The sequence below is a fragment of the Ascaphus truei genome, chromosome 6, assembly GCF_040206685.1.
Source record: "Ascaphus truei isolate aAscTru1 chromosome 6, aAscTru1.hap1, whole genome shotgun sequence".
Classification (NCBI taxonomy): Eukaryota; Metazoa; Chordata; class Amphibia; order Anura; family Ascaphidae; genus Ascaphus; species Ascaphus truei.
The window spans coordinates 16558968-16584077 of NC_134488.1; the positions used below are offsets into that span (position 1 = coordinate 16558968).

Sequence of the window (25110 nt, forward strand, 5' to 3'; positions counted from 1 at the left end):
GCTGTGTGTCAGTGTGTGTAAGTATGCTGTCTGCCTGTGCTGTGTGTCAGTGTGTGTAAGTATGCTGTCTGCCTGTGCTGTGTGTGTAAGTATGCTGTCTGCCTGTGCTGTGCGTCAGTGTGTGTAAGCATGATGTCTGCCTGTGCTGTGTGTCAGTGTGTGTAAGTATTCTGTCTGCCTGTGCTGTGCGTCAGTGTGTGTAAGTATGCTGTCTGCCTGTGCTGTGCGTCAGTGTGTGTAAGTATGAAGTCTGCCTTTACTGTGTGTCAGTGTATGTAAGTATGCTGTCTGCCTGTGCTGTGCGTCAGTGTGTGTAAGTATGCTGTCTGCCTGTGCTGTGTGTCAGTGTGTGTCAGCATGCTGTCTGCCTGTGCTGTGTGTCAGTGTGTGTCAGCATGCTGTCTGCCTGTGCTGTGTGTCAGTGTGTGTAAGTATGATGTCTGCCTGTGCTGTGTGTCAGTGTGTGTAAGTATGCTGTCTGCATGTGCTGTGTGTCAGTGTGTGTAAGTATGCTGTCTGCCTGTGCTGTGTGTCAGTGTGTGTAAGTATGCTGTCTGCATGTGCTGTGTGTCAGTGTGTGTAGGTATGCTGTCTGCCTGTGCTTTGTGTCAGTGTGTGTCAGCATGCTGTCTGCCTGTGCTGTGTGTCAGTGTGTGTAAGTATGATGTCTGCCTGTGCTGTGTGTCAGTGTGTGTAAGTAGGCTGTCTGCATGTGCTGTGTGTCAGTGTGTGTAAGTATGCTGTCTGCCTGTGCTGTGTGTCAGTGTGTGTAAGTAGGCTGTCTGCATGTGCTGTGTGTCAGTGTGTGTAAGTATGCTGTCTGCCTGTGCTGTGTGTCAGTGTGTGTAAGTATGCTGTCTGCCTGTGCTGTGTGTCAGTGTGTGTAAGTATGCTGTCTGCCTGTGCTGTGTGTCAGTGTGTGTAAGTATGCTGTCTGCCTGTGCTGTGTGTCAGTGTGTGTAAGTATGCTGTCTGCCTGTGCTGTGTGTCAGTGTGTGTAAGTATGCTGTCTGCCTGTGCTGTGTGTCAGTGTGTGTAAGTATGCTGTCTGCCTGTGCTGTGTGTCAGTGTGTGTAAGTATGCTGTCTGCCTGTGCTGTGTGTCAGTGTGTGTAAGTATGGTGTCTGCCTGTGCTGTGTGTCAGTGTGTGTAAGTATGCTGTCTGCCTGTGCTGTGTGTCAGTGTGTGTAAGTATGCTGTCTGCCTGTGCTGTGTGTCAGTGTGTGTAAGTATGCTGTCTGCCTGTGCTGTGTGTATAAGTATGCTGTCTGCCTGTGCTGTGCGTCAGTGTGTGTAAGTATGAAGTCTGCCTGTGCTGTGCGTCAGTGTGTGTAAGTATGCTGTCTGCCTGTGCTGTGTGTCAGTGTGTGTAAGTATGCTGTCTGCCTGTGCTGTGTGTCAGTGTGTGTAAGTATGCTGTCTGCCTGTGCTGTGTGTCAGTGTGTGTAAGTATGCTGTCTGCCTGTGCTGTGTGTGTAAGTATGCTGTCTGCCTGTGCTGTGCGTCAGTGTGTGTAAGCATGATGTCTGCCTGTGCTGTGTGTCAGTGTGTGTAAGTATTCTGTCTGCCTGTGCTGTGCGTCAGTGTGTGTAAGTATGCTGTCTGCCTGTGCTGTGCGTCAGTGTGTGTAAGTATGAAGTCTGCCTTTACTGTGTGTCAGTGTATGTAAGTATGCTGTCTGCCTGTGCTGTGCGTCAGTGTGTGTAAGTATGCTGTCTGCCTGTGCTGTGTGTCAGTGTGTGTCAGCATGCTGTCTGCCTGTGCTGTGTGTCAGTGTGTGTCAGCATGCTGTCTGCCTGTGCTGTGTGTCAGTGTGTGTAAGTATGATGTCTGCCTGTGCTGTGTGTCAGTGTGTGTAAGTATGCTGTCTGCATGTGCTGTGTGTCAGTGTGTGTAAGTATGCTGTCTGCCTGTGCTGTGTGTCAGTGTGTGTAAGTATGCTGTCTGCATGTGCTGTGTGTCAGTGTGTGTAAGTATGCTGTCTGCCTGTGCTGTGTGTCAGTGTGTGTAAGTATGCTGTCTGCCTGTGCTGTGTGTCAGTGTGTGTAAGTATGCTGTCTGCCTGTGCTGTGTGTCAGTGTGTGTAAGTATGCTGTCTGCCTGTGCTGTGTGTCAGTGTGTGTAAGTATGCTGTCTGCCTGTGCTGTGTGTCAGTGTGTGTAAGTATGGTGTCTGCCTGTGCTGTGTGTCAGTGTGTGTAAGTATGCTGTCTGCCTGTGCTGTGTGTCAGTGTGTGTAAGTATGCTGTCTGCCTGTGCTGTGTGTCAGTGTGTGTAAGTATGCTGTCTGCCTGTGCTGTGTGTATAAGTATGCTGTCTGCCTGTGCTGTGCGTCAGTGTGTGTAAGTATGAAGTCTGCCTGTGCTGTGCGTCAGTGTGTGTAAGTATGCTGTCTGCCTGTGCTGTGTGTCAGTGTGTGTAAGTATGCTGTCTGCCTGTGCTGTGTGTCAGTGTGTGTAAGTATGCTGTCTGCCTGTGCTGTGTGTCAGTGTGTGTAAGTATGCTGTCTGCCTGTGCTGTGTGTGTAAGTATGCTGTCTGCCTGTGCTGTGCGTCAGTGTGTGTAAGCATGATGTCTGCCTGTGCTGTGTGTCAGTGTGTGTAAGTATTCTGTCTGCCTGTGCTGTGCGTCAGTGTGTGTAAGTATGCTGTCTGCCTGTGCTGTGCGTCAGTGTGTGTAAGTATGAAGTCTGCCTTTACTGTGTGTCAGTGTATGTAAGTATGCTGTCTGCCTGTGCTGTGCGTCAGTGTGTGTAAGTATGCTGTCTGCCTGTGCTGTGTGTCAGTGTGTGTCAGCATGCTGTCTGCCTGTGCTGTGTGTCAGTGTGTGTCAGCATGCTGTCTGCCTGTGCTGTGTGTCAGTGTGTGTAAGTATGATGTCTGCCTGTGCTGTGTGTCAGTGTGTGTAAGTATGCTGTCTGCATGTGCTGTGTGTCAGTGTGTGTAAGTATGCTGTCTGCCTGTGCTGTGTGTCAGTGTGTGTAAGTATGCTGTCTGCATGTGCTGTGTGTCAGTGTGTGTAGGTATGCTGTCTGCCTGTGCTTTGTGTCAGTGTGTGTCAGCATGCTGTCTGCCTGTGCTGTGTGTCAGTGTGTGTAAGTATGATGTCTGCCTGTGCTGTGTGTCAGTGTGTGTAAGTATGCTGTCTGCATGTGCTGTGTGTCAGTGTGTGTAAGTATGCTGTCTGCCTGTGCTGTGTGTCAGTGTGTGTAAGTATGCTGTCTGCATGTGCTGTGTGTCAGTGTGTGTAAGTATGCTGTCTGCCTGTGCTGTGTGTCAGTGTGTGTAAGTATGCTGTCTGCCTGTGCTGTGTGTCAGTGTGTGTAAGTATGCTGTCTGCCTGTGCTGTGTGTCAGTGTGTGTAAGTATGCTGTCTGCCTGTGCTGTGTGTCAGTGTGTGTAAGTATGCTGTCTGCCTGTGCTGTGTGTCAGTGTGTGTAAGTATGGTGTCTGCCTGTGCTGTGTGTCAGTGTGTGTAAGTATGCTGTCTGCCTGTGCTGTGTGTCAGTGTGTGTAAGTATGCTGTCTGCCTGTGCTGTGTGTCAGTGTGTGTAAGTATGCTGTCTGCCTGTGCTGTGTGTGTAAGTATGCTGTCTGCCTGTGCTGTGCATCAGTGTGTGTAAGTATGATGTCTGCCTGTGCTGTGTGTCAGTGTGTGTAAGTATGCTGTCTGCCTGTGCTGTGCGTCAGTGTGTGTAAGTATGCTGTCTGCCTGTGCTGTGTGTCAGTGTGTGTAAGTATGCTGTCTGCCTGTGCTGTGTGTCAGTGTGTGTAAGTATGCTGTCTGCCTGTGCTGTGTGTCAGTGTGTGTAAGTATGCTGTCTGCCTGTGCTGTGTGTCAGTGTGTGTAAGTATGCTGTCTGCCTGTGCTGTGCGTCAGTGTGTGTAAGCATGATGTCTGCCTGTGCTGTGTGTTAGTGTGTGTAAGTATGCTGTCTGCCTGTGCTGTGTGTCAGTGTGTGTCAGCATGCTGTCTGCCTGTGCTGTGTGTCAGTGTGTGTAAGTCTGCTGTCTGCCTGTGCTGTGTGTCAGTGTGTGTAAGTATGCTGTCTGCCTGTGCTGCGTCAGTGTGTGTAAGTATGCTGTCTGCCTGTGCTGTGTGTCAGTGTGTGTAAGTATGCTGTCTGCCTGTGCTGTGCGTCAGTGTGTGTAAGTATGCTGTCTGCCTGTGCTGTGTGTCAGTGTGTGTAAGTATGCTGTCTGCCTGTGCTGTGTGTCAGTGTGTGTAAGTATGGTGTCTGCCTGTGCTGTGTGTCAGTGTGTGTAAGTATGCTGTCTGCCTGTGCTGTGTGTCAGTGTGTGTAAGTATGCTGTCTGCCTGTGCTGTGTGTCAGTGTGTGTAAGTATGCTGTCTGCCTGTGCTGTGTGTGTAAGTATGCTGTCTGCCTGTGCTGTGCATCAGTGTGTGTAAGTATGATGTCTGCCTGTGCTGTGTGTCAGTGTGTGTAAGTATGCTGTCTGCCTGTGCTGTGCGTCAGTGTGTGTAAGTATGCTGTCTGCCTGTGCTGTGTGTCAGTGTGTGTAAGTATGCTGTCTGCCTGTGCTGTGTGTCAGTGTGTGTAAGTATGCTGTCTGCCTGTGCTGTGTGTCAGTGTGTGTAAGTATGCTGTCTGCCTGTGCTGTGTGTCAGTGTGTGTAAGTATGCTGTCTGCCTGTGCTGTGTGTGTAAGTATGCTGTCTGCCTGTGCTGTGCGTCAGTGTGTGTAAGTATGATGTCTGCCTGTGCTGTGTGTCAGTGTGTGTAAGTATGCTGTCTGCCTGTGCTGTGCGTCAGTGTGTGTAAGTATGCTGTCTGCCTGTGCTGTGTGTCAGTGTGTGTAAGTATGCTGTCTGCCTGTGCTGTGTGTCAGTGTGTGTAAGTATGCTGTCTGCCTGTGCTGTGTGTCAGTGTGTGTAAGTATGCTGTCTGCCTGTGCTGTGTGTCAGTGTGTGTAAGTATGCTGTCTGCCTGTGCTGTGCGTCAGTGTGTGTAAGTATGATGTCTGCCTGTGCTGTGTGTCAGTGTGTGTAAGTATGCTGTCTGCCTGTGCTGTGTGTCAGTGTGTGTCAGCATGCTGTCTGCCTGTGCTGTGTGTCAGTGTGTGTAAGTCTGCTGTCTGCCTGTGCTGTGTGTCAGTGTGTGTAAGTATGCTGTCTGCCTGTGCTGTGCGTCAGTGTGTGTAAGTATGCTGTCTGCCTGTGCTGTGCGTCAGTGTGTGTAAGTATGCTGTCTGCCTGTGCTGTGTGTCAGTGTGTGTAAGTATGGTGTCTGCCTGTGCTGTGTGTCAGTGTGTGTAAGTATGCTGTCTGCCTGTGCTGTGTGTCAGTGTGTGTAAGTATGCTGTCTGCCTGTGCTGTGTGTCAGTGTGTGTAAGTATGCTGTCTGCCTGTGCTGTGTGTCAGTGTGTGTAAGTATGCTGTCTGCCTGTGCTGTGCGTCAGTGTGTGTAAGTATGCTGTCTGCCTGTGCTGTGTGTAAGTATGCTGTCTGCCTGTGCTGTGTGTCAGTGTGTGTAAGTATGGTGTCTGCCTGTGCTGTGTGTCAGTGTGTGTAAGTATGCTGTCTGCCTGTGCTGTGTGTCAGTGTGTGTATGTATGCTGTCTGCCTGTGCTGTGTGTCAGTGTGTGTAAGTATGCTGTCTGCCTGTGCTGTGTGTGTAAGTATGCTGTCTGCCTGTGCTGTGCATCAGTGTGTGTAAGTATGATGTCTGCCTGTGCTGTGTGTCAGTGTGTGTAAGTATGCTGTCTGCCTGTGCTGTGCGTCAGTGTGTGTAAGTATGCTGTCTGCCTGTGCTGTGTGTCAGTGTGTGTAAGTATGCTGTCTGCCTGTGCTGTGTGTCAGTGTGTGTAAGTATGCTGTCTGCCTGTGCTGTGTGTCAGTGTGTGTAAGTATGCTGTCTGCCTGTGCTGTGTGTCAGTGTGTGTAAGTATGGTGTCTGCCTGTGCTGTGTGTCAGTGTGTGTAAGTATGCTGTCTGCCTGTGCTGTGTGTCAGTGTGTGTAAGTATGCTGTCTGCCTGTGCTGTGTGTCAGTGTGTGTAAGTATGCTGTCTGCCTGTGCTGTGTGTGTAAGTATGCTGTCTGCCTGTGCTGTGCGTCAGTGTGTGTAAGTATGAAGTCTGCCTTTGCTGTGTGTCAGTGTGTGTAAGTATGCTGTCTGCCTGTGCTGTGCGTCAGTGTGTGTAAGTATGCTGTCTGCCTGTGCTGTGTGTCAGTGTGTGTAAGTATGCTGTCTGCCTGTGCTGTGTGTCAGTGTGTGTCAGCATGCTGTCTGCCTGTGCTGTGTGTCAGTGTGTGTAAGTATGCTGTCTGCCTGTGCTGTGCGTCAGTGTGTGTAAGTATGCTCTCTGCCTGTGCTGTGCGTCAGTGTGTGTAAGTATGCTGTCTGCCTGTGCTGTGCATCAGTGTGTGTAAGTATGCTGTCTGCCTGTGCGTCGGTGTGTGTAAGTATGCTGTCTGCCTGTGCTGTGCGTCAGTGTGTGTAAGTATGCTGTCTGCCTGTGCTGTGCGTCAGTGTGTGTAATTATGCTCTCTGCCTGTGCTGTGCGTCAGTGTGTGTAAGTATGCTGTCTGCCTGTGCTGTGTGTGTAAGTATGCGGTCTGCCTGTGCTGTGTGTCTGTGTTTAAGTATGCTGTCTGCCTGTGCTGTGCGTCAGTGTGTGTAAGTATGCTGTCTGCCTGTTCTGTGCGTCAGTGTGTGTAAGTATGCTGTCTGCCTGTGCTGTGTGTCAGTGTGTGTAAGTATGCTGTCTGCATGTGCTGTGTGTCAGTGTGTGTAAGTATGCTGTCTGTCTGTGCTGTGTGTCAGTGTGTGTAAGTATGCTGTCTGCCTGTACTGTGTGTCAGTGTGTGTAAGTATGCTGTCTGCCTGTGCTGTGTGTGTAAGTATGCTGTCTGCCTGTGCTGTGCGTCAGTGTGTGTAAGTATGATGTCTGCCTGTGCTGTGTGTCAGTGTGTGTAAGTATGCTGTCTGCCTGTGCTGTGTGTCAGTGTGTGTAAGTATGCTGTCTGCCTGTGCTGTGCGTCAGTGTGTGTAAGTATGCTGTCTGCCTGTGCTGTGTGTCAGTGTGTGTAAGTATGCTGTCTGCCTGTGCTGTGTGTCAGTGTGTGTCAGCATGCTGTCTGCCTGTGCTGTGTGTCAGTGTGTGTAAGTATGCTGTCTGCCTGTGCTGTGTGTCAGTGTGTGTAAGTATGCTGTCTGCCTGTGCTGTGCGTCAGTGTGTGGAAGTATGCTCTCTGCCTGTGCTGTGCGTCAGTGTGTGTAAGTATGCTGTCTGCCTGTGCTGTGCATCAGTGTGTGTAAGTATGCTGTCTGCCTGTGCGTCAGTGTGTGTAAGTATGCTGTCTGCCTGTGCTGTGCGTCAGTGTGTGTAAGTATGCTGTCTGCCTGTGCTGTGCGTCAGTGTGTGTTAGTATGCTCTCTGCCTGTGCTGTGCGTCAGTGTGTGTAAGTATGCTGTCTGCCTGTGCTGTGTGTGTAAGTATGCGGTTTGCCTGTGCTGTGTGTCTGTGTTTAAGTATGCTGTCTGCCTGTGCTGTGCGTCAGTGTGTGTAAGTATGCTGTCTGCCTGTTCTGTGCGTCAGTGTGTGTAAGTATGCTGTCTGCCTGTGCTGTGTGTCAGTGTGTGCAAGTATGCTGTCTGCCTGTGCTGTGTGTCAGTGTGTGTAAGTATGCTGTCTGCCTGTGCTGTGCGTCAGTGTGTGTAAGTATGCTGTCTGCCAGTGCTGTGCATCAGTGTGTGTAAGTAAGCTGTCTGCCTGTGCTGTGCGTCAGTGTGTGTAAGTATGCTGTCTGCCTGTGCTGTGTGTCACTGTGTGTAAGTATGCTGTCTGTGCTGTGTGTCAGTGTGTGTAAGTATGCTGTCTGCCTGTGCTGTGCGTCAGTGTGTGTAAGTATGCTGTCTGCCTGTGCTGTGTGTCACTGTGTGTAAGTATGCTGTCTGCCTGTGCTGTGCGTCAGTGTGTGTAAGTATGATGTCTGCCTGTGCTGTGTGTCAGTGTGTGTAAGTATGCTGTCTGCCTGTGCTGTGTGTCAGTGTGTGTAAGTATGCTGTCTGCCTGTGCTGTGTGTCACTGTGTGTAAGTATGCTGTCTGCCTGTGCTGTGCGTCAGTGTGTGTAAGTATGATGTCTGCCTGTGCTGTGCATCAGTGTGTGTAAGTATGCTGTCTGCCTGTGCTGTGTGTCACTGTGTGTAAGTATGCTGTCTGCCTGTGCTGTGCGTCAGTGTGTGTAAGTATGATGTCTGCCTGTGCTGTGTGTCAGTGTGTGTAAGTATGCTGTCTGCCTGTGCTGTGTGTCAGTGTGTGTAAGTATGCTGTCTGCCTGTGCTGTGTGTCACTGTGTGTAAGTATGCTGTCTGCCTGTGCTGTGCGTCAGTGTGTGTAAGTATGATGTCTGCCTGTGCTGTGTGTCAGTGTGTGTAAGTATGCTGTCTGCCTGTGCTGTGCGTCAGTGTGTGTAAGTATGCTGTCTGCCTGTGCTGTGCGTCAGTGTGTGTAAGTATGCTGTCTGCCTGTGCTGTGCGTCAGTGTGTGTAAGTATGCTGTCTGTCAGTGCTGTCTGTAAGCCTGCTGTGTGTTAGCGTCTGTCAGTGTGCTATGCAGTGTGCGTAAATGTGCATGTGTGGAAGGGGGGGGGGGGGGGGTGCAGTTGGAAGAACTTGCCCCAGAAAACAAAAACACCCAGGTACTCCTCTGCAGTATAATATAGAGAAATAGATTCAACATTTCCACATAAGAAGAGAGAGGATTGAAGAATAGTGATAAACAGTCAATTTTGTTTAAATTCTTCCTCTGTCTTGGACAGCTTTAGACCTGTCCTAGTCACATAGTCAGTCAGTCTATCTATCTGTAGCACACGTACCCCCAGCCGCTGTGTGGTGCTGAGGCATACCTGTGATGTAGGGGTGGTCGTGCCTCCAGACTCCGCCCACGTGGCAACATCATTGGTGCGGTGCGCGGTGAGTGTGCGCACGAGTCACGTCATCTAGCGGCATCAGGGATCCTTCCCACACCTGTGTCCTGCATCCCTTCAGCCTATCACGCCTTACTGACACGCCTCCTCCAGCCTGTTCCTCATTGGTACCTCTCTCCTTTATATGCTCAGCCATCACACTGGCAATTCGGCTGAGCATAAACCTTCCTATGTACGAAGTGTTCACTTGTCTCCGCAGTCTTGTCTTGTACGGTGTGACGGGGGAGGGGTGCCACGCGAGTAATAAAGGGGTCACCCCATTGGCAACCCCTTCCACCGACTGGGAAGTGAGGGGTTAACCCGAAATGTACTTATAAGACATATGTTCCCCTGCTTCATAACCAAAAGGTATGTCCCTTGGTTATCCCATTCCCACATTTAGAGGGATTTCATGTGTTTGTATTCCCCTGCCTCAGGGCAAAACTGTGTTCTATTTGCTGGAAATGTATATGGGTACAATTATTGGTGTTTGTGCCTTTGCAGTGTATGTACCAACCACATACACTGGGATCAGGTCGGGAGGGAAAGGGTTAATTGCAGTTACATGTTTATTGCCCTTTGTCCCATTTCCCGCCTTTGCAGTCTCCATTTTGCAGTCTCTCCATAGGTGGCCATTGGAGCCCCATGTAACCCTATGTAGATTCCGGCGATTTGGGCCCGATATCGCAGAAGACCTGCAGGTGGCGCCCAAGAGGAGGAGCGGCGGTTCCCCATTGAAAGTGAATGGAGCAATGCATTTCAATGGGGATTCCTCGACTCAGACCTCCAGGAACGGGCTGGCAGCCATCCAAACCGCAGACCGCAAAAGCGGAAACTTTGTCTTGAAAAGAGCTTTGATCAGGTCTCGGTCAAGTTCACGTCCAATTGGCGTGGGAACTTTTGTTCTAGGGCACCCAGAAATAAAATTAGTTTTGCCCCTGGCCCCTAGGAACGCCCTCACTCGACCCCAACCGGGTCCGACATTTAATGGTGGTGAGAAAGGGTCGCGCCGGCCACGAGGGTCGCACTATTGTCCGCAATGGCAGAAAAAGCCGCTTCACTTTCAAACACGGTCCAAAACAGTGTAAACTGAAAACCCATAACTCCGGTTCCGTGGGGACCAGAGGGCTGGGATTTGGCCAGGGTGTAGTCACTGCTCCGGCATGACTGCATGGCAATTTCCAGCCCTCTCCCCTCAACCGAACGGAGTAGGGTTAACTGTAAAAAAGTGTGTGTTTCCCATTGACTTCAATGGTAGCGGAGGTCCCATTGAATCCTATGGCGGCGCCAGCTCTATTGATTCTAATGGAGGAAAGCCGCGTGGCTTTGAAACGGCTAAGTCCGAAAGTGTGTAAGGTGAAAACCCATATCTCCGGTTCTGCAAGTACCAGAGGGCTGGGATTTGGGTAGCATGTAGTCACTGCTCCGGCATGACTGCATGGCAATTTCCAGCCCTCTCCGATCAACCAGGCGGAGTATGGGTAACTGTGAAAAATTAGGTTTTCCCATTGACTTCAATGGTGGAGTTGCTCCATTAAAAGCCTATAGTGGCGGAGCCCATTGATTTCAATGGAAGAGTGAAATGCAGTGATTTATTTTAGCTTATAGCGGAGAATCCTGCATTAAAGTTAATAGGGGATTTTAACTTGATATTGGTATCTCCGATTCTGGGGGTCGTTGAAGGCTGATATTTGGCCACTATGGCAAGGGTCCTCCGGCATGACGACCTGGCAAATTTCAGCCCGCTCAGACCCACAGAACGGATTATTTTAATATATGTTTAATATTAAAATGTTACTCTGCATCCCTGGTATTTCTAAGCCCGGGAAAAATAGAGGCCCATATGATATGTTAATGCTCATGGGGCGACAAGTGGTCGGTGTGTTCACCTTCTTTAAGGAATAAACTTAATTTATCGTATCTTAGTCGTATTCAATTCAACCCAGTGATATTTGTGTATATTATAACCCTTCACAAGTTACCGTGACATACGGTTCCTAGCTTCTCTGTTCCTGACCCCGGCTATTTCTCTGGACTCCGCTCTTCTATGCTCCTGACCCTGGCTACCAACAACGATCCGCACCTCTCCAATCCAGGCCATGGCTAAAGTACCTGCAACGATCCGCACCTCTCCAACCCAAACCTCGGCTAGTATCTCTGACTATCCATACCTCTCCAACCCCGACCCGGCTACCTCGACCATTCTACACTCCAGACACGCCCACGCAGCTGTGGGTTGGTGTTTATATATATCCCCACCTCAGCCTCGCGGTCACACCTTGTTTGTGGAGAGCACTCCTTTACACTTTGCTTCTGTAGATAGATTTAAAAGGCACCCACATTTTCCACAGAGCCGTAAAGTGGGTAATAAGAATAACAATGTCTTCAAAGTACAGGTCTCCTCTAGGACAGAGATAGAAAGTACTACTCACAAGTTCATAATGCAATTCTCCATTTAATGCGACAGCCAAGAACAGTGGAAAGAGAACGTTTCAGGTCTCATATAGACCTTTCAACAGTTGTAATAAGAGTACAAATACATTAACACAAACTGTTACACTAAATAAAGTCCCTGCTTCAAAGAGCTTACAATGTCTAAGGAGATAGATGATAGATATGTAACAGGCTATGTCTATTCTGCCTGTCTTTCCCCCTGTTATGTAAGTTCCTGCTAGATGCAGGCTGTGACAGGTTAATTCTGTGGGCTTGTGACCCCCCTATATGCATTAGAGACATGGACAGAAGTGTGGTGGTGACTCGGCCTGTGTTAGCCTATCAGGGATAGGTATAGACCATGAGCCCGTCCCTTCTGGTTCCTGATGAAGGGCAGTGCCAAATTTAGTCAGTCCTGGTCTGGAGCAGGAAGAGACCAACTGGGCTGTGAGTCTCTCCCATCAGGGATGATCGTACTCACTCCCAGCCCTTTGGGCTGGAGGAACATCTGATTAGACTAGCAGATGCCCTGTACTTTCTGGGCCAAGTATTATCCAGACGCCTGGAGCCTCTAAGACCCTGCACCGCTGTATGTGGAACTTATGCAGTGACTGCTGAGAATAAAGTCTTTTGTTACTTTTACCTCTGCCTGAACTGAGTCAGTGTGCAGAGTGTAAGAGAGTGCTTCAGAGGGGACAGCTCCTGGTACTTCCAGGATATCCACTGAAGCTGGCGGTGCTGACACCGAACCCAGATGACACCAAAAGCCTGTCATGACCTCATACCCCTAAGCCCCTAAGGTCTACTCTGTTTGGGTGAAGGACTTCGAGGGTGAGGCTATTAAGAAGCTTGAGCCCAAGTATTACAAGTCGTTGCCCCATGCTCTTAATGTTGAATGAGCTAGTATTAGTTATAGCTGTCATCAGTGGGTGAGTTGGGTTACTACCGTAATGTATACGGTTATGTATCATCTGCTCTGTACTCTGTTGTTGTCTTTCAGGTTCCAGACTGACAGATGGTGCAATAAATTTGGTTCCAGTGGGGACCATGGAATTTCACACAGGGGAGAGTGTAACAGGGTATGTCTATTCTGCCTGTCTTTCCCCCTGTTATGTAAGTTCCTGCTAGATGCAGGCTGTGACAGGTTAATTCTGTGGGCTTGTGAGACCCCTACATCATCCGGAGCAGGTGTGTTGACCGCGCACCACGTCTGTGTGCTGCGTGCCGATGATGTCGCCACATGGGTGGAGTCTGGAGGCGGGACCGGAGGGACACGTATTTACCTCTGTGCGGGATGCGCACGCGACCATAGCATGGCGGCTGGTCACAGGAGGGGGAAGAAGAGCATCACGGTTGACAGGAGGAGCGGGAATCCCGTGCACGGGTTGGGGGTGTGCCGAGTGTGTCGAGAACCACGGATCCTAACATAAAGAGAGAAAAACAAAAAGAGAAAAGAGAGAATAAGATAACAGAGGACTACACACGGACATCAATGGGTAGGAAAAAATACCTTGATAAAGTGCTTAGGTGTGAAACGCGTTGGTGGGGCGACATCTTCTCTATCTTTTCCATATGACCAATAAATAATTCAATTTTTATGGAATACACACTATCCTCATTTTTTCCTAACCATTGATGTCCGTGAGTAGTGCTCTGTTATCTCTTCCCCTCTTTATCTTCAAATCAACAACAATCGAGGCACACCGAGAACCTTTGGAACCAGGGATATAAACGTGGACGTTGCAACATACCAGTGAGTTTGTTTGCTTCATGTGTTCCCAGTTTATGATTGGACTTTAGGTATGTTATGAGTGAATTTATTTATTACGTTTTCTGGACTGTCTTTATACATTACCTTCACTTTCACCAAGTATCAGGTCCCCGAACCAGTATGCTACACCGAGTATCTATCCATTATCTCATCAGTATACTCCCAAGGTTCGCTACACGAGAACATCAATTTTTTATATACCATTTATTGTGTCTGTTTACTGGTCTATAGCATCACACAAGTTCTTTACTTTATCTACAGAAGTTGCTAGACTTACTGTCCTCAGAGCCATGGCAAAAAATGCAGCAGCTCCGGAGAGGGTAAAAGCCACGGGGACTTGTGGGGGGTCTATACTTCTGTATAGGACTTCCCACTGTGTTAATCCCTTATGCAGGCGAATGCCGCTGCTTTCCTCAGCGGCGGGGTCAGTAAATATGACTGTGTATGCCACATATGTGTACTTTCTATGTGTAGGCGAGAGGGGGATTCTGATGATGACTAGATTCTGACTTCATGGATACAGTACAATTCCAGAAGTATGTGATCATACTGTACTGGCCAACATTTAAAAACTTCTTTCTGAGTTGGGATGAAAATGAAGGCAATGTGTAAAACCCCATTGGTTTGAAGACGAATGTTCAGCAGAAAGATGATGGCACATTTCACTTCAGCTGTCTCACATTGTAATCTTGTCTGTACCTGTACCATACGCCCATAACGATGTTATCTCTAACTGCCCATGAAATGGCTTTAAATATAATGTATAGCCACTGTTCACTTAATGTAACCATGTATTGTCATCATAACTCTGTGCCCAGCACATACTTAAAAACGAGAGGTAACTCTCAATGTATTACTTCCTGGTAAAACATGTAAATTGGGAGAGTTGGTCAGTATATTTTTGAGGTTGAGACAAAAAAATATACACCCATCCCTCCTGCTCTGCAGGAGTTGCAGCCTGCTCATATAATTGCTCTCCGTGGCTAATCCCAGCAGATAGCTGGGAGGAGCAGGTCTGGGAGGCTGCCACATGGTTTCTGCACAATATTTTTTCCTGCACTCCTTTCTTTTCACACAGAGATACTGTAATAAGTGCCTGCTGTTACCGAGTAACATTGGATCCCCCCCCACTCCAGGAGCTTTCTTTCCTTTTAGCAACAACAACCGGAGTAGCACCTCGCTTTATCACCTTTTTTGTCAGAGACTGGTAAAAGTGGCAAGAACTGAACAAGAGGCAAAAGAAAGTTGGTTCTTGGGGCTACCACATGGAGGTAATTATATTGCTTGCATTCCAAAGGCTGTGAGTGGTGCTTCCCCCATGCAGGGCTGCCTGCCATTCCTGCGAGAAGCCAATGCACGAAGCGCTGCTTCTAATGCTGTCCCATTCCACTATCCCAGGGGTTCTTCTGGACTTGTGAACAAAGATGTACACTCTGCTAAATGTCTTCCTGGGTGAGTTGCTTTTATTTTTTAAGTTACAGATGTGTTTCCAAGCTGTAGAAAAACGAATATTTTGGGGCTCTAAAATAGACTGTTACCTGTGGCATTAAAAGACAAAGCACCTCAATGCAGTAGCACAACTCCTTTCCAAGGAGCAGAAATGTTACATCTTGCAGTTTTGAGGGGCAAACAAAGATTAACTAGCTGTATAATTCTAAATGATGCGTAGAATTTAATGATACATGATGATTTAGATATTTTTTTTGTTGTTGTTTGTTTAATCAAAGTTCAGAGAAACTGCGGTTTGGTAAATATGTCCCTGTTACCATTTTGAAGAAAAATGATTTGAGTTGGTGAAGGATTTCTTAGCAAAATTCTTCTTCAGGTTGATCAAAAAGCCCATTGTTTGCTCTGAACAGGCGCCTGGAGCTGCACATATTAGAAACAGATGTGCTGAAGGAGGAGGTTAGAGAGGGAGGGATGGAGAGAAGAAAAGTATTGAGAAGGAGAGGAAAAGGAAAGAGTAAACTGGTCAAGAAATGTACAGAACAAAAACACACTGTGCATAGTGTTTAGTGTATTTAATACTCCTGCAAAGCCATGTTGATTACATTTTCCATTGTGATGTGACAGCATTAGAAAACCTTGCATCCTAGCAGCAGTTCCACTGGCTGTTTCCCCTATTTATTTATTTTTGCACAGAAACATCATAGCTTAGAAAATATACATTATGGACAGACTACACCCCCAGGGCAAAGTCACTATAAGAACAATAAATGCTGCAGACCTCCAGTGGAATTAAGACTGGCAATCAATTGAAGATGTGCTACATAGAGTGTATAGTAATGATGCTGCCACAGCCAACTTCATCACAAATTATTGTGACATACTGTAAGGCACAGTATATGAACCTAGTGAAAAATCAATATACTGTTTCCTCTGAACAGTAAGTGGTATTATCCCAAGTAACAGAATTCAAAGCTGTAGACATGGATTTATATAAGGTGTATCTCCAATAGAACATGAATATATGAGTGCGTATCTGTTTCTGTATACAAAATGTATTAATACACATATATTAGTACTGTTCTGTCCCTTGAGGAATACGCCTGATTGTCTGTATACCTTTGTGTGTGTCTGTATTGTTGTCTCCCTTTGTGTATGGTATCACTCTATGCTTGTGTCTGTCAGAGGAGTGGAGGGGGATGGTTAAAACATCATTCACAATATTTATGAGATGCGCTCACGAAAAAAATCTAAGCTCAATTTAATGGACTTTTCTTTTTTTAATCCTATTAAAATTTTAAAGTATACTGACTTTTTTTGAGTGCACTAATGAACTTTGCGGTCAAATTAAAAAGAGATGAACCACACAGAAAGTGCGATGGAACAGGGAAAAAAGAGGCACTGACCTATTTTGTAAAAAAATAATAACAGGTCCTGTGACTTCATTGTTTACATGTACTGTAGGCTTTGGTTGGGACTTATCAAACAAGAAGCAAAAGCCTCAGTTCCTTGCGACTGTCACTTTGTATTATTTCCAGTAAGAGTGCCAATTACTTGTAATCACTGTAACAGTACAATACAACGCTGGGTATTCCAGCTCTCTCTCAGAGCACAATTCAAGAAATGGACACTACCGGTGTCCAGCACAACCCTCAGAATGTGTAGCCTTTGCACCCAATTTACTCATGTATGTGTTCTATTTACAAAGGTATACAGTATATAGTGGTTTTGAAAATGTGTGATACAAAATTGTAAAAATAACACTTTTATACACTGAGATTGTACCGAGGTACATATTTCATGCCAATGAGGACTAAAATCGTAAATAGCATGTAGTAGTAATGGGTGCAATTACCTTATAGAGTGTTGGGTCTTATTTTGCTTCCAACCTGGCTATGCCCCACACAGGTGCTTTTGGTCAACCTGGCGCAGTTACGTTTATAAATGTGCCATCGTTTGTTGCTATACAAGTTTTGATCTGTGGAGAAATGCTGATTGGGCACTTTGGGCTCTTTAGGTACAGTCTCTAGGACATTTGGTCGTGGCCATTTTGCTGCGACCAAATCACCACTGGCGTCCAGCCACCACTAGCCTCACGCAGGGACATCTCCCCTAACTCCCTAACGTTACCCTAAAAAATACCCTAATCTTAACCCCTAATGCTAACCCTTACTCTTTAACCTAGAACTGTTTACCCTAAACCCTTACGCTAAGCCAAGGGGTATCCTAAAACCATTACCCTGATCCCCTACTCTAAAAACCTTAACCCCCTACCCTAAAAAACCTTACTTCCTCAACCCCTTACCCTAACCGCTAAAACCCCTTAAGTTAACTTACCTTATTGGCAAAACGGCCAGCGGCTGAGGGTCCAGCGGCGGAGTGGCTGCCGTGAAGGGTCCCGCAGCAGCCAAACGTCAGCGGCAACTTGGTTGCAGCGAGATGGCCATAACCAAAATGTCCGATTCCGCTTTAGATATTCTTCAATGCTATGACTCATTCTAACAATGTGGGTTCTCATTTTCCCGGCCATGTGCAGAGGGGCCGTACTGAGGGTACTTTAGGGGTTAAGACAGGATGTTTCAGCTTTATGAAACGACTCTGTAATTCTTCAAGATGCTTTTAGTTTAGTCTGGTTTGATTCAAGAGAAAGGTATGTCTTGTAATAGTTTGCAGAAAATGACGTTTTCCTGTTAACCTCAATGAAACAATCATTTATCCTCGGCTTCAGAGTCTGTGTGTTTTTGGGTTGTGGTTTTGGCCCAGATACTTTTGTTCCAAGGATTTCCTCACTCTGCAGATCAACAGCCGACTCCTGTCAGCCGGACTAAAAACTCAGTTCAACGTAAAGCACCTGTGTAAGCAACTAATACTGTTCATTCAGCTATCCAGAGGGTTCCATCTTGCCCCGGCTGACAATGAAAAATTGGGCGAAAATACAGGACTCATTGCTTTCTGTGTAAAAATGAGAGAAGTGTGGAATGAGAATGAGAGAGAGAGTCACATTTTGTAGTGTCCCCATTGACATATATACTTCCCAAAACACTAATCTGTACAACATGTAGAGAGACACCTGTAAGCACACCTGAGATAATAAGCTCAATGAAATATGCAAATAAGCTTCCCTGCCCCCCTCCTACTCTTGGAGGAAATGCGTGACTTTTGCACATTTTTCCCCATTTTCGTGCAATCCAAAATTTGGTAACTTTGGTTTAATTTACAAAAAATAAGTAAGAACTTCACTTTTGAACACATGCGCATATCTCTAGTGAACATTTGATTCTTTAGCATTCTCACGGACAAAATGAAGCAAATAATTATATTGAAAACGTACATTTTTTTTTTAACATTAATAAATATGGAAATATAAAAATCCAATTCCATTTTTGGGAACTAACTAATATATATACAGCTAAACCCCGTTATAACGCGGTCCTCGGGGTCCACCCCGAGACCACCGCGTTACTAACGGGGTCGCGCTAATTTAAAAAAAAAAAAATGTCCGCCGCATCAGTGCATATAGTATTTACCCCGCGGTCCCGGCTTCCCCCTGTCACCGCGTGACAGGAGATGGGAGGGGGGATTCCCCTCCGGTCCGGCTCCCCCTGCCACCGCGTGACAGGAGATGGGAGGGGGGATGCCCCTCCGGTCCGGCTCCCCCCGCCGCAGCACAGGGCCCTCGCGCCGCAATACAGGTCGTCCTGCCCTCCCCCCCCCCCCCATGCCCCCCCGCGCTGCACCGGGCCATCCCACCAGCCCCCGCAGCATCGGGGGCCCCCGCAGCAGCCATCATCCCCCTCCACCGCAGCACCACCCCCACCCTGCAGCCACATGCCTCAAAAATCATCCCCAAGGTAAGGTAAGGCTGATTTATGTATAAGTGTAGTGTGTGTGTGTGTGTGTGTGTGTCAGTGTGAGCAGTGTGTGTGCAGTGTGCAGTGTGAGCAATGAGCAGTGTGAGCAATGAGCAGTGTGTCAGTGTGTGCAGTGTGAGCAATGAGCAGTGTGTGTGCAGTGTGCAGTGTGTGTCAGTGTGTGTGCAGTGTGAGCAGTGTGTCAGTGTGTGCAGTGTGAGCAATGAGCAGTGTGTGTCAGTGTGAGCAGTGTGTGTGCAGTGTGAGCAATGAGCAGTGTGTCAGTGTGTGCAGTGTGAGCAATGAGCAGTGTGTGTGCAGTGTGCAGTGTGTGTGCAGTGTGTGTGCAGTGTGTCAGTGTGTGCAATGAGCAGTGTGTGTGCAGTGTGCAGTGTGTGTCAGTGTGAGCAGTGTGTGTGCAGTGTGAGGTGTGTGCAGTGTGAGCAATGAGCAGTGTGTGTGCAGTGTGCAGTGTGCAGTGTGTGTCAGTGTGAGCAGTGTGTGTGCAGTGTGAGCAATGAGCAGTGTGTGTGTAGTGTGTCAGTGTGTGCAGTGTGAGCAATGAGCAGTGTGCAGTGTGTGTGCAGTGTGTGTGCAGTGTGTGTGCAGTGTGTGTGCAGTGTGTCAGTGTGTGCAATGAGCAGTGTGTGTGCAGTGTGCAGTGTGTGTGCAGTGTGAGCAATGAGCAGTGTGTGTGCAGTGAGTGTGTGCAGTGTGTGCAGTGTGCAAACGGGAGCCATGGGAAAACCGCGTTATAACCGAATCGCGGTATAGCGAGGCGCGTTATAACGGGGTTTAGCTGTATATATATATATATATATATATATATATATATATATATATTAGTTCCCAAAAATGGAATTGGATTTTTATATTTCCATATTTATTAATGTTAAAAAAAAAATGTACGTTTTCAATATAATTATTTGCTTCATTTTATTGCATATATATTTGCATATATATATATATAATACTGAGTTAAGTTATGGTGAGTAAAAAAAGTGACAAAAACCCTCCACAGGAAAGCAAATATGCAAATACAACTGTATGCTCATCTGCATGTCTTAGGCAGGTCTGCAAGGCGGGGTTGCAGACCTGCCTAAGACATGCAGATGAGCATACAGTTGTATTTGCATATATATATATATATATATATATATATATATATATATATATATATATATCTCCGAGAAAGCTTTCCCTCCCTGAACGTATATGTGCAGAAGTGTGTTGTGATATGGATTATCGCTGTACATTATTTCCACTCAAAAGAGAGGCATGCAGACCTGACACATGAATTCATTTGGAATACTTGCTGGCTTCTAATCAATACCTAATAACGGAACCACAAAACTCAGTGGGCTCGGGTCTCATAATGTGATGTTACCTAAAACATTAATGACCATTATACAAAAGCAACAGGAGCGAAATGCATCTAATTCGCATAAACATTGTCTGCCGCCGTCCTGTTAAGTGTGTCTTAGCTATCCAGACTCTGCAATATGAGTTTTAGAGCAGAGAGATACCTGTGAATACACCTGAGATACACACACACTATATTCAAATTATTTAAATTAGCATATTTCACAGGTATCTCAGGTTTGTGTCATGTGTTCACAGGTATCGCTCCACAAGGCCCATTTATAAAGTGATTTTAACACATAAATGAAAGGCTGATGAGGTCAGTCTGTCATTCACAGAGAGTACATTTATGGTGCACACCACACTAATTATTTATTTATTTTATAGTGAATAGTGTGGTGTGCACCATAAATGTACTCTCTGTGAATGACAGACTGACCTCATCAGCCTTTCATTTATGTGTTAAAATCTATTAACCTCAGTACATAGGTAGCACCCATTTTTGATAATAATAAAAACATTAATAAATAATAATTAATAGAGCGAGCGGTGTGCTCTGTTTTGTGCTTCCATTTATAAAGTGTCTGTACAGGTTACATACAATCCGTACCGGTACTGGATACGTGTGCCTCGCCTGTATAAAGGAGTGTTGTGTGGGGTATGCTGTCTGTCCATGGCTACTTTACTAAAAACAGGACTCTCTCCTCCAAAACCTATATTTCAGGATCTGGGTGGGAATAATGCCACCTTTAGGGATGACCTACTGTAACTAACGTTAAGTGCCTGCATTATGCTAAATGGCCTTTGGTGGGTGTACGTTGTAAGGGGGGGACGCCTCATTTGTATCTTATCATCACTAAGAACCCTTACAGTTAATGCAATGCTCTTTCCAGGAGAAAACATGACTTAACATCATAGTGTTATCCTTTGAATATATGCGGTGCAGTAAGGCAGGGGCGGCCAACTTCAGTCCTCAAATGCCACCAACAGGTCAGGCTTTCAGGATATCCCTGCGTCTGCACAGGTGGTGCAATCAGTCCCTGCTTCAGCACAGGTGGCTCAATCAGTCCCTGCTTCAGCATAGGTGGCTCAATCAGAGGGTCTGATTGAGCCACCTGTGCTGAAGCAGGGATGTCCTGAGAACCTGACCTGTTGGTGGCCCTTGAGGACTGGAGTTGGCCGCCCCTGCGGTAAGGTATAACATGATGTTAACTTAGCTTAATGTCACATTAACTAACTTAACAGAGCTTAGGGATTTGGATTTACATAATCACTATAATTTTAGGGCAGCGGAAACCGTTAAAACACCAAAACAGAGAGGCAGCCCTGGTCATGGCCTCTGAGTGCAGATGTGTGAAACTTTCAGGCAGCATTTGGCCTTTTTCAGCTGCGAAAAAAAATACAACCTTGTCGAGGTTCTCAAACGATTCGCCAAATATTCAGTCAACGTGGGGGGGGGGGGCGCGGGCGGTTGCAGAGGCCCCGCGCTCTTCCCCAAAGGCATTAAAATTAAATGCCGGGGGATCGAGTGAGGCCTTTGCAACAACCTCAACTTACCGTGATTCAGCCGGCGTCTGGAAGCGTCTCCATGGCAATGCGGCGTCACATGTGGTGATGTCACACGCACGTTGCCATAGCAACATGTCAAATGACGCCACGGGTCACATGACCCGCGCCTCATTTGACGCCGCACTAAACGAAGGGGGGCGCGAGCACCTGGGGACACACGGGAGGGGGCGCAGGAGCAAAACTTTGCACCCCTGGGCTAATGCACAAATTTGATTTGTTTAATGTGGAGGCGATAAAGCAGGAAACGCAATGTTTAGCTCACTGTCGGGTTCATACAGTCTGCTGAAAGCTTGTCAAATTGCAAAATCTAAGACTCATTTCACAACATCTTTAGCCCTTTGAGGCTTTGGCAAAACACTTAGCAAGGAAGTGGGTGGGGGGGGGTGGGGGGGTTGGGGGAGAGGGGGGGAAGGGGGGGGGGACGCTAAGGATTTCACAACTGCATTTTGGATAGTTTCACACGTCTCTACCTTTGTGTAGAGAACTTTTAAAAGGGAGTTTTACTCTAATAATGCTTTTTGTCAACTGGATGCAACTCCGTTTGTAAGTAATACGACTCTTTGACTCACACGTAGCAAGACAGAAGTGGTGCAATAATGGGGCAAAAACTGCCCCAAATGTATCAAAGAGAAAAATACAATTTAGATCATTAGGATCTTTTCTTTGCTACATTTAGAGCAATGTTTTCGCCCCAGAATTGCACCACTTTTGCCTTTATACTTGTGAGTCAAAGAGTCACACATATGACACACTAACAATGGTGCCTAGCACTATTCCCAGAAATGGAAAACGTGATTAATAGGTGCAATTACAATTAGATGCAGTTAAATGGTGACTTGTGATACTATTATTTAAACAGTGTAAATATATATATACACACAAACATTAATTCGACTTAAAGTCCATTGATACAAATGAGCCATAGTTACTTAGCATACTTATAAACTTAATTCCTTTCAATTAACAAATAGTATTGATTGGGAGGAACAAGCCAAACTTGGGTAATAAAATAGTAGCAAAATAAGGCATATCGTATTAGTACACATGTCCCTATGTATCTTCAAGAGGCGTTAAATGCAGAACCAATCCCCCACCCCCCCAAATGTTTTAAGTTAATCTCAATTGGGGGGACCCTCTGTCGTCCCCCAACTTTCAGGGACCCCTGGTTCTCAAGATATTTGTAGTTATACCAATTTTGACCCAACAAATATAGCCGCTGGGTCATGAATAGAATGTTACATCTGTCGATGATGTCGCAACTTCCTATTGGCTGCAGGAGTGAGCCCCTCCTTAAATTGTGAGCAGAAGGGACTGCTATTTTAATCTAAAGTGAATGTGGTTTGGGGGCAGCCAATATATAATAGTGATCCCTATCATCATACATCAAAATGAAGAGCATTTTCTTGATGATAAATATCGGCACACTATAGGAACCATGGGCCATATTTACTAAGCATGCTAACCCAAATGACCATTTATGGCCCATTCACTAGAATGAAAAAGCTGCTGTGGTTGTGTCTAGCAGTAGTAGCAAACTCAGTTAATATATTTAATATAATTAGTAGTTGGAAACCCCACCCAGAATAAGCTTGTTTTTTTTTTATCTTGATACGCCTGACCTAACATACAATTTTCAGTTTCATCTCTGATATTGGATGTACTGTGTGTGGCTAACAAACCTGTGAACAATTAGTGTCACTTCTATTCTAAAATATACTGCGTCATCACTTGAAATTTACCTACAGTATATGCATACCAGTTGAAAGAAGAATCCCTCTTTAACTTGTGTATACAAAGCAGCCAGCCTAGAGAAGAATGCGCCTGACAGTTGACGTCATATTATTTACAGAATATGATGGATGGCGTCTCTCAACTGTTGTTTATATCATTGCTAATTACCATTTATAGCAAATGTTCTTAGTGCTGTCCAGCTAAACACTGCCTACAAAATCTAACCCTAAACTGTTCTCTACGCACATTCAACATAAAGAATTCTGCATTGAAAGTGATCCGTTTGCCACACTGGTTACGATAAAAAAAAAAAAACCACAGCGACAATTCTGCCCTATCAGAATATATATTCATCACGTATGCCTGCAAATGATTTACAATTAAGGACTACAACTGTGAATACTTGATAGGAACTTTATTAGTGATGCTCTCACTTGCCCTGATGACAATATCTGATGTGAACCAAGTTGTACAGGGGTATGTACATGTATTTGTGTTTACATAGCACCAACCGTGTACGCCGTGCCATACTGCCAAAGTTTGGCAGATATAATACAGGGAAAAAAGGTGCACAATGGGGAGAAGTGTGCATCCAATAAAAGTAATTATAGGGACAGGGAGGAAGGAAGCCCAGTCCTGAAGAAACTATGATTTAAGTGGTATTTAAAGAGACTTACAGAGGCAGTAGAAGTACATGTAAGTGTATTTATAAATAGAGCATGTGCTACAGGTAAGAAAATGCATCTGGTGTATGTAGAAAACTTGTGATAATCTATTCAACCCTGTGACTGCCGAAGAGGCAACAGCACCAAAGTGCTACAGCTAGTCACAATTAGAGAAGGGTGCAAACTTCCCGAATTCCAGGGCTTTCCATTCAAAATCCATTCCGCGGTATAAAATCCGTCGATGGATTGTTCCAGTTTCAATCCGCACGGATGAATCCAAAACCACCATTGGATACAAGCCAGTCGGAGTCCGCGAATTGGATTGTTTGTGATGGAAAAAAAAATGAAAAAGACAAATTGCCTTTTTGAGACTGATTCGCGGAAATCCGCGGACCAAAAGAGGCGGATCCGAATCCTCACAAAAAATTCGACCATCTTTAGTCACGATTATGTGATCGCTCCTCACCAATTATATGACTGTGCTGTCCCTCTCTTCCCTTCTGGTTTCTGTGGACTGGTGATCACAGCCTCCCCTAGAAAAGGAGGAAAAGAGCATGATGTAGCTACTACGTCATGGGGCCCCTTGCTTGCCGCCCATCATGACATGGTATCTACGCCATAGGGTATCCTAAGGGTTATATGTTTCCTTTTCAGCTTGATCACGAAGATAGGGAGAGGAGATTAGCAACTAGCAAGGATAAAGGAGTTCCTGAGGTAGGGAGCAGTGAGTGAAAAGGAACAAAAGATGTGGAGAAGAGACAAGTCTTGACCAGAAGACAACATGCAGGCAGCGAGACACAGGGGTTATTCTTTCAGCTGTTATAATGCCGATCAGGGTGCTACGTAACAGAAACTTCCATAACAGCGAGGAACTTTGAGAGGAGGAGAATTCCGTAGTTGATATTGAATTAAGGAACTTTGAGAAGCCTTAAAGAACAGGAAATTCAAGGATACGAGGAGAAGTATGTAGTTGATATAGAGTAAGGTACAGTGAAGGTAATGGGATATGTAGAAGCAGGGAGAGACAGAAAAGGAGAATGAGATATTGGGGTCATAGTGTGGTTAAAAGTTGTAGTAGCCATATGGGTTCTGGTGAAGTGTAGATGTGTTGTAGGCTGTGATATCTTTTAGGAGATCAACCTGAGGGTCCTGCATATATTAAATCATAGGGGTCTATTTAGCAACGCAAAGAAAAGTGTGTTTTGGTACACACTGCTCCATTTTTGGAGCACAGGTTCATCAAACATAAGAAACGATGTCTTACGTGTGGTGCGAAATGTTAGACTTACACTATTTAGACATAACAGATCTTTTTGCACAAATAAAAGAGAAAAAGAATGATGGTGATACTTGC

The 25110-nt window shown here is 46.2% G+C and overlaps 1 protein-coding gene across 3 annotated transcripts in view; it reads left to right on the plus strand.

The window, feature by feature from the left end:
• The first annotated feature begins 14117 nt into the window (after positions 1-14117).
• Positions 14118-25110, plus strand: part of CLMP (CXADR like cell adhesion molecule) — a 43538-nt gene continuing 32545 nt past the window's right edge. The window contains exons 1-2 of one of the 3 annotated variants that reach the window (XM_075603429.1): positions 14118-14403; positions 14531-14584. In XM_075603429.1, coding sequence (XP_075459544.1) covers positions 14557-14584 — 28 coding nt within the window. In that variant the 5' untranslated portion in view covers positions 14118-14403; positions 14531-14556. Of the gene's footprint in view, positions 14585-25110 lie in introns of all 3 variants that reach the window. The other 2 variants (XM_075603427.1, XM_075603430.1) reach the window with 2 other exon arrangements.